The sequence below is a fragment of the Amia ocellicauda genome, chromosome 10 (assembly GCF_036373705.1).
Source record: "Amia ocellicauda isolate fAmiCal2 chromosome 10, fAmiCal2.hap1, whole genome shotgun sequence".
In the NCBI taxonomy this organism is placed as follows: domain Eukaryota; kingdom Metazoa; phylum Chordata; class Actinopteri; order Amiiformes; family Amiidae; genus Amia; species Amia ocellicauda.
The window spans coordinates 15,650,320-15,663,672 of record NC_089859.1 but is presented as its reverse complement, the minus strand read 5'-3'; the positions used below and the strand labels follow the sequence as shown (position 1 = coordinate 15,663,672).

Genomic DNA, 13,353 nt, shown 5'->3' with positions numbered 1-13,353 from the left:
TTGGAAATATTGTTTATTTATTTTTGTATCATTGTCTTGCAAAAGCAAGGAAAACACCTGTCGGCTGTAGGTCTATTACAAAACATTGAAACACAACTCAGCAACAACTGACCAACACCACATGCATAGGTCTATATTTAAGGCGGTTTAATGACCCCCCACTTTTCAAAATGAATCCGATCGTCTCCCACCCCCCACATTGTGTGAAAGACGTGATCATTCATGGATGTTATTTTCAGGTATACAGGTGAGATCTTCCTCCCCGTTGCAGAGGCCGGCAGCTGTGCCCCCCAATCCTTGCCCCCCCACTGCGATTAGACAAATGAAGTACACCAGAGGGGCCGGACTCATTTGGATGTTGGCTAAATATTTATTTTGCAAACCCCAGATTTATAGATTTATAAAATCCAGCATTTAGATGTATACTCAAGCTTTAGATTTAGCATCTACATGTTGTTTTAAGGTAAACATGTATTGTGTAAGTGAAAGATTTAAGATTAAAGTTAAATATTTATTTTTAAACCCCAGATTTATTTAAATATCTAGTCAAACAGCAAATATGTATTTTTCACATTGAAATATTCATAAATGTGGAAAAAAATGCATGAAGTATTTCTTAAATCTGGAAAATAAGCGATATTCTAATTCTGTGACAAAAAACACGACATAAAAGTGTGCATAGCTGCGGTGCAAGTCATTTTTTGTTGTTGACCTGAAACGTGTGTAGACAACTTTCTAGTAAAAGCGTTTTAACAACCAAGTCAAAACACCAGATCCTGCAGATCAGTGCAGGGGGTGAGAAATGTATGGCAAGCCAAATTATCATTTAGAGATATCTCTAAATGCATTTAAAGATATCTTCAAATATTTAAAGATATCTCTAAATCATTTAAAGATATCTATAAATGATTTAGAGATATCTGCAAACTGTTTAGAGATATCTAAATAAGGTGCTTTTTAAAGATATCTCTAAATTATTTGCAGATATCTCTAAATCATTTATAGATATCTGCAAATCATTTAGAGATATCTGCAAATCATTTAGAGATATCTTCAAATAACATCCTGTTCATTTAGAGATATCTGCAAATAATTTAGAGATATCTTCAAATGACTTCCTGTATTTTGGCTGAGATTATCACTTCCTGTTTCCTTATTCAGTTACATAGAAATGAATGAACAAGTTAACAGGAAGTGATAATCTTGGGCTTCATACAGGACGTCATTTGAAGATATCTCTAAATGATTTGAAGATATCTCTAAATGATTTAGCGATATCTGCAAATCATCTAGATATCTTCAAATCATTTAGAGATATCTCTAAATGTACTTTTAAATTAGATATCTTTAAATGATCTGCAGATATCTCTAATAGATTTACATATATCTTTAAATGATTTAGATATATCTTTAAATATTTGAAGATATCTGGAATTATTTGAAGATATCTTGAAATACTTGCAGATATCTTTAAATGATTTAGAGATATCTCTAAATGATCATTTGGCTTGCCATAGTTAATGACACTTTCCCGTCCAGACAGAAGATGCGCTTCCTCCGACGCGGGCGGGTCTCTGCGGGCGGCGCTGCGGGGATGGCGGGGAAGTGCGCCGACTGTGCGCCCCTCGGCGGCGGCCCGCACTGCGCCCGGTCGCTCATAACCTGCCTTCAAAGCAAACGCCTTGGCGGTGTCACACAGTACACTTCCCGCCTTTGTTAACAAGAAGAAAGAATACAGATTTTAATAAAAGAATAGATATTTATAGATAAAGACGGCCCTTTTTGTCTGGGCGAATTTGCGAATTGAGCAAGAGAAAGATACGGTGAAGGGCTTCTTTTGGGTTCAAGTTAAACAGCAAAAACGGGTCCGATCCCCTCACTTTACAGAGAATGAATGACAGGCTTATCTCTTGTCATTAGAAATAATTGTTTGCATAATTGATCTCGCTTGAGGCTATGTTTGTGTGGGTGCATTTTGCAGCTATAAAACAAAATGCATATTCTAGAACTAGTCCCTGAACTTAAAATTATAAGGGAAAAAAAACAATATATCATATAGCTTAATGCAAGCTAAAACTATCAGGAAATGCCTAAATACACTTTAAAAGTAATTGTTTCAGGACAACGGCGCCCTCTTGTGTCCTATAACCCACATGCGCACACCTGTTAACTGCAAGCTCTTATTTTTGTACTATAATATACCAAGTTAAACGTGAAAAAGAGTTGAATCTGATAATGCAGTTTTATCTTCTTTTCCTCTTGGCTCCTTTGGTGGGAGGGTACCATGCAGGTGTGTAGCTATACACGCCCTTTGACATCGTGTTAAAATCAAATCCTTCCTTATCAAGAATCATTGTTAACCAAAACATATATGAGAAAATATTGTTTAACTATATAAAATTTAGTTTCATTACCGTGCCATAGTCTTTCGTGCCAACTGTAACTATTCACAAAAGCTTAAGCTTGGTTGAGCTTCAGTAAATAGGATTGGCACTGTAACGTCACGCTGTTAATTATTCATTTAAAAAAGTCAGTCTAGACTTTGTTTTTGTATTTTTTTTTTGGTAGAAAAAAAACATAGATGCTTATTAATTTATATGTACGAAATTAAGGTCGTCAGTGCAACGTGCGCATGCGTTGTTTCGAATATTAAGATGGGGTGTATTTCCTGTTAAGCTAACGCTCCCGGAAATGCCTAAACGGCCGGCTCTCATTGGCTAACAGGGTGCCGTTCAAACTGGCACGCCAGCACAGCGCGGCGCTCTCATTGGTCAGCGGCGTTGCCAGTCAGGCGGGCAGGCCGGAGAAGGGGCGGGAAGTTCGGTTGAGACAGGAGTGCTGCGGCGGCGAGAGGCGGAGTGATAAACAGGACGGCAACTCGGGAGGCTCGCTGAGATAATTCATTTGTTTTAAACGTTAGGACCAGTCAACCCGATGGCGTAATGAAAGCGGATACAAGTGTCGGTTTGGCCCTTTTCTCTTTGTAGAAGATCAGAAGAGTCCGGACTTTGAATTCTCCTCAGTTCCTGCTTTTTTCCTGTTTTTGTGTGAGCCAGCCAGCTCAGTTCAATCAAGTCTGTGAGGATGAGATGGTCTCGGCCTCACTGCACAAACGCGATGATTTGAGGTCGGTTTAGCGTGTTTGTTTCCAGATGCATTGAGCCTTCTGTTGAAAAACACTGATTAGCAAGTTACAAGCACTAGAAGTGGGTCGAGGAATATTTATTTTTTCGATGGGGGTATGTGGGCCGTCCCCCCTCAGAAAGCATGTCGAGTATTATTGTTTGAGGATCCCGTACAGCAAAGCACGGTCGGGCTAAAGCAGCGGAGGTGTGCCTGAACCAAAACGAGGGAGTCATACGGGTACATATATTATTTGGGGTCGCCAACCCCAAAGACAAGGACTTGCTGAAAGAGACAATATCTCGCTTGACCACCAAACGAAAACAAACCAAGCGACCAACAATGAAGCGAAATTGTAATCGTGGTTTAAGATCAAACTAAAACACTTCTCGCATCCATCCCACAATCCATCCATCCAAGGCTACGGTTGGCAACAAATGGTGCCGTAGCGATTGGCGCAGTTTGGCAACACATGCGGTAGAAATGAGCGACCGTGCAATCATGTCGCAAGAGAAAATGGAGCTGGACCTGGACATCCCGATATCCTTGGCCCAGACCGACGGCAATTTAAGGAGGTCGAATAGTGCACCGATGATTAACGGGTTAAGGTAAGATCGCCGTATTGCATCTGTTCAGAAAATGATGTTATTATACACGTGTGTCTGCCTGTTTGTTACATAAACACAAATGATCGATACTAGGCCGACCGCCCTTTTCTTTTGTATAACTGAACACTGTGATCGATAACCAGTATCCTCGATACTAGGGATTTTGGTGGCGACATTGTTAGTATTATTACTACTACTACGAACATGGTGGCTTTTCCGCAGGTGGAAGTGGCTGAAAAACTGCTAAATGTGTTGGGCGATTTAGCTCACTAGCACATGTGCAATTAATCTGTACTTTAAATTGATACGTCTCTCTGTGTTTGTGTGCGAGTTATTTCATGTTAACACATTTTAAACTATTTGTGGATATTGAGCCATCCAGGATTTCGAAATGTTCAGGCATGTAAACAAACATGCGCTCTTTGTCACCAGTAGCTTTAAAAGCTTTGCCATCAGTGGCTAGAACATGGTAATTACATTTTTTTTGCATTGCTAATGGCTGTTCCTAGCAAGGGTGTTTGTTTAACTATGCAAATATAAGCAAGTGCAGTGCGTCTTCCATTCCTGTTATGCTCTAGCTTTTCCTATTGTCATAAGATCTGAATATCTGGGATTACTTTTGGAAACAATGGGAACATTGACAAAGCAAGGTGTATGGATGCAAAAGTTTGCCTTCCTTGAAAACAACTTTAGATGAATGCACTCCAGACTAGAAGTGCATCACACTGTTACTCTAAGGTGGTCTTATTGTGTTCTCCTATCAGTTCCACAATTATTTGAGTCTTGATTTGTTAGGATTGTTTGCCAGATCAATTTCTTGAATCTGAAGAACTGTGAAGTGGCTGGCTGTGTTTATCATTGTTTAATACAAATAAATAATTGTTGCAAAATGTAGGTGAATACTAGTATGCCACTACAGGTTCCTACTCTCACCTCTCCTCCCTCATGCATGTAGCGGCCCCCCTCCCCAGGGGGGCTGCGCTGGCTCCGTCTCTCTCTCTCTCCATAGGGAGCACGGGCCATTGACTGACATGCTATAGTAAAGCACCTGGAGTCAACAGGGCCGCCAGTCTCCGAGCACAGGCTGAGTGGTAGTATAAGACTCCTACACTGACCTCTTCACAGTACGCTTTATCCAGGCAATGTACAATAACATTGAGGACATTTTCAATTGCCTTCAATTGTTATAGAATCAAAAATAAGGTAGACATTAGTTTTCAGAGAAGCTTCAGAAGATAGCAGCTGCTGGTGGTGGTGCGCTCAGACCTTTCCTTCTTCTGAGGAAGCACTATGGCCAATGTCAGTCCGAGACTGCGTGGCACTGCTGGTCTCCTCCTCTTTCACACTGTGCCTCTCTGTGTTCCAGTGACAGCACCCAGGTCTTCCAGAGAGACGTCCTACGCAGCCGGAGAAACAGCACCACTGTCGTGAACCGGCAGAGTCTGGTAAGAACAGCCCCCGTGCTATCCTCCTCACCTCATATGCACCTGGCGACAGGGTCCTCTGCGTGTCCTTTTGCTTGCCGTGTTCTGGTGTTGCACTTCATGGTATACTCTTCAGTTTGTTTAAGGATGACATGGAAAAAAATCTGTGTTTGTTAATTTCAAAAGCCGTGTATTGGGAAAGCATATGGAGTCCGCTCACAGGCCTACATCCCACTTGATGGGCTGTTTTTTCCTCTGCTCACGTATTGAATCGTATTTCATTACTTCGGGAGACACTGTGGTGTACTACTGCAGAAAATAGTAAAATTGCAGTGAATGGATGCATGCTGATCGGAAGGAAAAACAAGTTTCCTACATAGGATGATCCTGAAAGCAAGCGCGTGTGAAGCTCTCTAAGTCTCCAGTCCTCAGCCTGCTCCAGCCTGATCTGGTTGTCTATCTCCCTCTCCCTTCACAGGTGGTCCCCTCCTCTCCCATCAGAGTCCCCAGCAGCCGGATTCATCAGATTAAACAGGTACATGTCACTCCACTCTCCTGCCTGTTTGCCAGCTCAAGTTGTTGAATCTGTGGATGCGTCACATGAACTGTGAAGTGGCTGGCTGTGTTTAAAATTGTATAGGAAAAATATAAAAGTTGGTTGCAAAATGTGGGTGAATACCAGTACAGGTTCCTACTCTCACCTCTCTCCTCCCTCATGCATGTAGCGGCCCCCCTCCCCAGGGGGGCTGCGCTGGCTCCGTCTCTCTCTCTCTCTCTCCATAGGGAGCACGGGCCATTGACTGACATGCTATAGTAAAGCACCTGGAGTCAACAGGGCCGCCAGTCTCCTAGCACAGGCTGAGTGGTAGTATAAGACTCCTACACTGACTGGCTTCCAGAGGTGTTAACCTCCTGTGAAATGTTTTAGACTTCTGTCTTCTAGCACATAATGATGAAGGTGGGAAATTGATTTGAATTAAATAATCAACCCAGTCAACAGGCACGCCTTCTTAAGGTTTGTTACAGGATTATTGTGGGCACACAGTGGAACGCTACTACCGAGTGCTGGCGTGTGGATTTTGCAGGTGGTTGGTGTGGTCACCATGAAATCTACATTTACATTTCAGGCCTGAGTCTTAACACCCCCCCCCCCCCATCCCCCTATGCTATGTCTGTCAGTGATGAGTCTTGTGACTCGGTTTCCTATGAGCAGGCAGTGATGATTTGTTTTTCTGTAGGAGGAAGGTGTGGATGTGATGAACAGGGAGACGGCCCACGAGCGGTAAGTGGTGCATCATCTGCTGCGTTTTCTTTAAAGATGTCAAATTAGTCCTTTTGGGGCATCAAAATGATTGATCATCAGTGTCGTCCCTTAGGTTTTCCGAGCTGCTCTTCCTCGGGCAAAATGCCAAAATATTTGTTGTCTTTTTGTTGTGTGTGGGTTATACATTTAATTCATTGTGTAAATACACACTGATCCAGCCTGTTTCACCTGCTCTCTTTTGCTCTCTCTCAGGGAGGTGCAAGTAGCTATGCAGATGAGTCAGTCATGGGAGGAGAGCCTCAGTCTGGTAGGTAATGCCAAACCTTTTGCTGCCACTCCGAAACCAGCCAGCCTCCCAGCCGCCTGCTTATCCACCTACTCTCCTTCTCTCACTGGGGCTCCTTCAGCTGCAAGGGCACTGGCTGTGTTGCTGTCTTGCTTGAGCCTTGCACTTTAACATTTGCGTTTCAACATGAATTGGGGTGAAATTCATTGGGGTCTTTAGTTATTACTGTTAAGTGGGAGTGGTTGAAAGCTTTGAGACTGATAGAATTGCAACTTTGTTTAAAGATTGAATTTGTAAAATGTGTTTTTAAAAATAAAAATGGCATAATTTTGCTTGTCAAATGGGATGGTGAAAGTGCACGTGGTGTCTCTCCTCCCTCATGCATGTAGCGGCCCCCCTCCCCAGGGGGGCTGTGCTGGCTCCGTCTCTCTCTCTCTCTCCATAGGGAGCATGGGCCATTGACTGACATGCTATAGTAAAGCACCTGGAGTCAACAGGGCCGCCAGTCTCCTAGCACAGGCTGAGTGGTAGTATAAGACTCTTACACTGACTGGCCTCCACTCGCAGTTGGAGTTTCAAAGGACATCATATGCCTCTGTTGATTATTGTAAAAAAACAACCCTCTTCTCTGTTCTTCAGCAGAGCGATAACGACTTGGACAAATCTTCCTCCCCGAAGCGCGTTGACTTTGTGCCAGTGTCTCCCGCTCCGTCGCCTACAAGGGGAATCGGGAAGGTGAGTAGATTGTTGAGTCTGCTTTGTTTGAGATTGTCAAGCTTATACACTCACCTAAAGGATTATTAGGAACACCTGTTCAATTTCTCATTAATGCAATTATCTAACCAACCAATCACATGGCAGTTGCTTCAATGCATTTAGGGGTGTGGTCCTGGTCAAGACAATCTCCTGAACTCCAAACTGAATGTCTGAATGGGAAAGAAAGGTGATTTAAGCAATTTTGAGCATGGCATGGTTGTTGGTGCCAGACGGGCCGGTCTGAGTATTTCACAATCTGCTCAGTTACTGGGATTTTCACGCACAACCATTTCTAGGGTTTACAAAGAATGGTGTGAAAAGGGAAAAACATCCAGTATGCGGCAGTCCTGTGGGCGGAAATGCCTTGTTGGTGCTAGAGGTCAGAGGAGAATGGGCCGACTGATTCAAGCTGATAGAAGAGCAACTTTGACTGAAATAACCACTCGTTACAACCGAGGTATGCAGCAAAGCATTTGTGAAGCCACAACACGTACAACCTTGAGGCGGATGGGCTACAACAGCAGAAGACCCCACCGGGTACCACTCATCTCCACTACAAATAGGAAAAAGAGGCTACAATTTGCACAAGCTCACCAAAATTGGACAGTTGAAGACTGGAAAAATGTTGCCTGGTCTGATGAGTCTCGATTTCTGTTGAGACATTCAGATGGTAGAGTCAGAATGTGGCGTAAACAGAATGAGAACATGGATCCATCATGCCTTGTTACCACTGTGCAGGCTGGTGGTGGTGGTGTAATGTTGTGGGGGATGTTTTCTTGGCACACTTTAGGCCCCTTAGTGCCAATTGGGCATCGTTTAAATGCCACGGCCTGCCTGAGCATTGTTTCTGACCATGTCCATCCCTTTATGACCACCATGTACCCATCCTCTGATGGCTACTTCCAGCAGGATAATGCACCATGTCACAAAGGTCGAATCATTTCAAATTGGTTTCTTGAACATGACAATGAGTTCACTGTACTAAACTGGCCCCCACAGTCACCAGATCTCAACCCAATAGAGCATCTTTGGGATGTGGTGGAACGGGAGCTTCGTGCCCTGGATGTGCATCCCACAAATCTCCATCAACTGCAAGATGCTATCCTATCAATATGGGCCAACATTTCTAAAGAATGCTTTCAGCACCTTGTTGAATCAATGCCACGTAGAATTAAGGCAGTTCTGAAGGCGAAAGGGGGTCAAACACAGTATTAGTATGGTGTTCCTAATAATCCTTTAGGTGAGTGTACATTCTCATTTTTCTTTCTTAAAACGTAATTATATCTCTGAGAAACCAAATGTACTCTTCTACTCTCCAAAGTGAGTCTGCAACACTCAATACACTGGGGTTTGTAGATCACGGACTAACCCTGATCCACCCAATGAGGAGATGGAATAGTCAGTTAATACGTCAGTTGTACGCAGTGTTTGCACTCAAAATGTTGGCAGGTGGGCTGGTGGTACCCAGCGCTTGGATCTGTGCATCTAGCCAGGAGTGGGCTCCAGTGGGCATACCACCTGTGGTTTGGTGCTGACTGACTGGTCTCGTCTCTCTTGCAGCAATGCTTCTCTCCCTCTCTCCAAATCCTGGTGAGCAGCAACGGCCTCCCGCCCAGCCCCATCCCCAGCCCCACCCGCCGCTTCACCACGTGAGTGGCCGCAGTGCCAGTAGCTTTGTTCTGTGAAGACCCATTCCAATGCAGGCATGCTGTACCACATGAAGACAGAAAATTAGATGCAAACATTTGGCATAATTTTCAACAAAAATGTATCATTTGAATGCTTGATTGGCGGTGGTTATTAGGCACTAGATCAAATTGAATTAATGGATAACACTTGTTAAAAATTAAAAAGGGCTACGTCTTATTATGTTTATAAAGCTGTGTAGTTGCTCCCTGTGTCTCACTCATGTCCCCTCCCATTCTCAGCAGAAGGAGTCAGAGCCCCATTAACTGTATCAGGCCCAGTGTCCTCGGGCCCATCAAACGCAAAGGTAAGGGCAGCCTCGGTCTTCAGGGCACAGAGCCAGTGAGGGAGGGAGTTCTGGTGTTCGTCTGGACTAAAATCACATGTGACATTTGGATAAAAGTCTAGGATTTATATAGGCTTATTTATTGATTAATTTGACCTCAATTCTGTGGCTCTGACTTCTATATCTGAATTGTGTGTCTAGGCTCCCACACCACTGTTTTAATGCGGCTGTTCTTTCCCACAGGCGAGATGGAAACGGAGAGCCAGCCAAAGAGACTGTTCCAAGGAACGACCACCATGCTGTCGTCCGAGGTCCACCCGCCTGACCTGAGCTCCTGGTAAGGAGGCTCACTCCAGGGCCAGCCAACACGGACACTCCTGTCCTCTCGCCTCTTTCCTTCAAATCCATCTTTCTTGGTTTTTCTTATCTTTTATTCTACCTCACTCTTGTGGTCTTAATATCACACACACTCTTGCTCTCTCAGCCTCTCCTCAGATCTTCTGGATGGCAGTCTCAGCAGTGTGGGCTCCTCCTCGGACTCCCCGCCCAAGACCAGCACCGTGTCCCCATCTCCCAACACTTCCCCCTTCGCCTCGGTCCACGACATCTCCCCAAAGTGATCTCCCTGTGAGAGAGAAGAGGAGGAGGATCAAGCAAGCAGCTGTCTGGGCTTGGGCTTTTTTTTTTCTTCTCTCCATCCTTCTCCAACTTTTTTTTTTTTTTAAGAAACAATGTTTCAAAAGCCCTGATCTGTCTGCTTTGTCAGTCATATTTTTGAAAGCACACTTTCCTTACAGACAGGCATGTCGGTAAAAGAGCAGGTTTGGAAACTGGTTGCCGCATTCCCCATGTTGGCTCCAGCTGCTATAGTTTACTACAAGGTGCTGACCCCTAAATAAGAGCTGGAATGGCATCAGTTTCCTAACCAGCTCGGCTACTTCACTTCCAAAGTATTTTTCAGCCAACAACACGTTTCTGGCTGTAGATGTGTAAGTTGCACAGGTCTGCAGTTCACATTCACAGTCAAGACTTTAGGGATTTAAGATGATCCTAAAATGTATAATTCAGCACAATAGATCAGTGCACTGATGTGTACAAAAAGAATGTTGCAAAGCTGTCTGTTTACGCAAATACTGTGTAAATGAATATTGTAGTGTAAATGGCTCTAAAAAAATATTTGTAATTGATGGTTGGGCTAAGGGGTCCTAAAAATAAACTGACATTTATTTTATCTTCCTGCCCCTCCCCAGAAGAGGTGGAGAACCTGGGCTGTGGAAAATTTACAGAACTTCCTCCCAGGCCAGTCCCGTCTGTAACTGCCTTTCTGGGGTGCTGGCTGTCGGGCTGCTCTATACAGTGCACTCTGCAGAGACCCTATATCAACTGGTCTTGCTTCTCTGACGTGCAACGGTGACCTGGTGACTGGCTGCCCCACTGTGAATACAGAACAAAAAGACTGCACATTTTGTGAGGCTGGTATGGAAGCCGTCGGGACAACTTCCTGAGCTGGTTGCAGAAGGCTCCTTAAGCTGCTCTCGTTCGAGAAGTGCTGGGAGAGGGATTTAAGTTCACCCATGATCATCTGCCAGGGCCCAGGCTGTTCTTTCTGTGCAATTTTGGAAGAGCTTTTTATTTGGGGGGTGGGGAGTTCTTCCTCGCAGCCTGGAGGGGAATTGACTTTGGAGGTGCTGTAAGAGGAGAGTGAAGAAACTTGAAAGCCGGTAGGTGTCTTTGATCCGCACTTGAGCTGTCCAAAACATTTCAACACGCTAAGCTCTTGTGTGTTGGGGCAGGCCGGGCACTGTCCTTACCTTTTGATTCTGGATGTATTTGTATGCACTTACAGAACTCCCAAGAAAACCCAGCAAAGGCTCCTGCCAATCGCAGTGGGGATGGGAGTTGCACTACTGGGTCAAGCCAAACTTATTCTTGGTCGTGGTCTCGGAGACACCGCGGCATAGCTGCACAACTGTTCAGTGTACTCCTGAACTGAAGCTGCAGGAGAGTTTTCTGGGACAGCACACCCATCCCGTCGGGGACTCGGACGCACTCGGGTGCTGGTTTTCATGGGAGTCGTGCTGCTGCTGTCGTTTTTGCACGTTAGTCCAGCTCGGGGAGCCGCCGAGTAGTCACCTCACGCGCATACCTCGCAGCCTGAGGGGCTGGTGCCTGAGATTCACAGCCGGTGCTACTGCTCCCCCCCACCCCAGGCTCTTCTGCTTTAATTTCTCCAAATCAACAGAGATCACTCCTCCCCCCCCCCCCCCCCCCCAGCACCAAAAAAGTGGAAACTCGCTCTAATATCTCTTGGTTCACAGAAGACTGTTTCCTGTACTGAGACTGGAAAACAAAGTGCCCATTTACTTTTTTTTTTTTTTAAGATGGGTTCTTTAACTTGCACGATGAATTGTAAAACTTGTCTTGTTTTGCACAAGTAAAAGCTTCTGCATAAGAAATTTCTATTCATTTTAAAACCGGTTGCACACTTAGCATGCACTGTATGATTTCTTTTTTGTTTTTGTGGAGGCTAGGGTTTGACTGGAAATCATAATTAAGAGAAGAGAATACTTTTCATGCAGGGAAAAAAGGGCTTTTTTGTGTTCTGTTTTGGTGCTCATTTGGTCAAGACTAATGCAAAGCACATTATTTCAAATCCATAAACGCTGAAACAATTTTCAATTTGTACATTTCATAAGGCAGACAGTAACCCCACCACCACCTATTCTGCGATCTCTCTTACGGGATCTTGAGAAATTGAGACTAAAGGAGAAAATGAATCGATACATAAATATTAGTATATGGGAGTTTCTGAAGTTGGGAACATCAAAAATCTAGAGGCAATCTTCATATTGAAAGTGAATCATTAGCATTGCTTTTGAAAGACTGCTGTAATCTACTGATTTCATAATGCTCTGTGCCATTAACTAAGATCTATACATCAGGGGAACAAAGGCCCAAATCCACATATGGGGAGGGGCGGTGGGGTTGTGGATTTGGGTACTTGTTTACCGAATGTAATTGTGTAAAAAGTCAGTGTTAATCGGTTGTTTGTAGTATTTTATTTTTTTGAAATTCTATGGTTTTATAAATCTATAAATATATATTCCCTTTAAAGTAGACCTTGCTAGTTTTACAAACGAAAAGGCATGTTAAGTGTAATACTGAGCATCTGACAAACTACATTCTGGTTTTGGTGCAAACGATTGTATAATTTTTTTTAAACAAGGGTGAGTCCTGGGTTTATATTCCAAGCAAACAGTTTTGAGATGCATACTTCTGTTTTTGGTTTGTTTTGTTTTAAAAGCTTTAAGGCTTGTGAAGCAGCAGTTTTTTACTTTTTATTTTCCTTCCTTATTGCAAGAAGCACCTTGTACAGGTCTCTACCTGAGCTGTTACCCCCAATTCTCTGTCCTGTGGAGTTTTCATTTGTTATTTTTTAAGGAAAATATCCAGATGTTAAAGTACCTGAAAGTGTGCCGACGGGCCATGCTGTGGCTGCACTCATGGTGCATTTATATGCTTTGTGTATTTATTCAGCGCTATATGGAAAGCTATTTTCTTCACTCCTGGTTTAAAGAAATAAATTATTAGCTGTAAAGCAGCTTATTTCCAATGTGGTGTTTTGTCTTTTTATAAAAGCCCTGCAAGCATTTTAGTGCATTGCCATACGCACCCTTCTATCACTACATCGCTTAAGAGGATTTTCATGTTAAATGTTGATAAAACGAATTCCAATTGTATGTTTATTTTAGAGCTTATTGCTTCTCCTGATGTGTGGTATTGTGTTCTGTTTTAGTGGTGGTCTGCTGTTAACAGGATGCTTTTGTTCCGTGCACCATTCCCATAAGTAACTGAGCTCAACTGGAACAAATAGCAGAAGCCATTGTGTCAAGAAAGAAATGACCAAGCTGCCAATGGCC

At 43.7% G+C, this 13,353-nt stretch overlaps 1 protein-coding gene and 3 non-coding genes across 7 annotated transcripts; all 4 read left to right on the top strand.

Annotated features, from left to right (window-relative positions):
• Positions 1-2,850: 2,850 nt before the first annotated feature.
• On the top strand, positions 2,851-13,046 carry pabir2 (PABIR family member 2). 4 transcript variants are annotated; one of them, XM_066715205.1, is made up of 10 exons: positions 2,851-3,731; positions 5,098-5,176; positions 5,634-5,690; positions 6,394-6,437; positions 6,672-6,726; positions 7,348-7,440; positions 9,022-9,110; positions 9,393-9,454; positions 9,677-9,770; positions 9,918-13,046. In XM_066715205.1, the coding sequence occupies exons 1-10, from the start codon at positions 3,607-3,609 to the stop codon at positions 10,051-10,053; spliced, it is 834 nt and encodes a 277-aa protein (XP_066571302.1). In that variant the 5' UTR covers positions 2,851-3,606; the 3' UTR covers positions 10,054-13,046. The 4 variants fall into 4 exon arrangements, with proteins under 4 accessions (XP_066571302.1, XP_066571301.1, XP_066571300.1 ...); XM_066715204.1 differs by having other exon boundaries at positions 9,390-9,454; XM_066715203.1 differs by having other exon boundaries at positions 7,345-7,440.
• On the top strand, positions 4,677-4,844 carry LOC136762352 (small nucleolar RNA U109). The gene has a single exon (XR_010820554.1). It is a non-coding gene; the product is annotated as a small nucleolar RNA U109 (small nucleolar RNA).
• On the top strand, positions 5,940-6,042 carry LOC136762355 (small nucleolar RNA U109). Its single transcript, XR_010820556.1, has one exon. It is a non-coding gene; the product is annotated as a small nucleolar RNA U109 (small nucleolar RNA).
• On the top strand, positions 7,152-7,254 carry LOC136762353 (small nucleolar RNA U109). Its single transcript, XR_010820555.1, has one exon. It is a non-coding gene; the product is annotated as a small nucleolar RNA U109 (small nucleolar RNA).
• Positions 13,047-13,353: the final 307 nt, after the last annotated feature.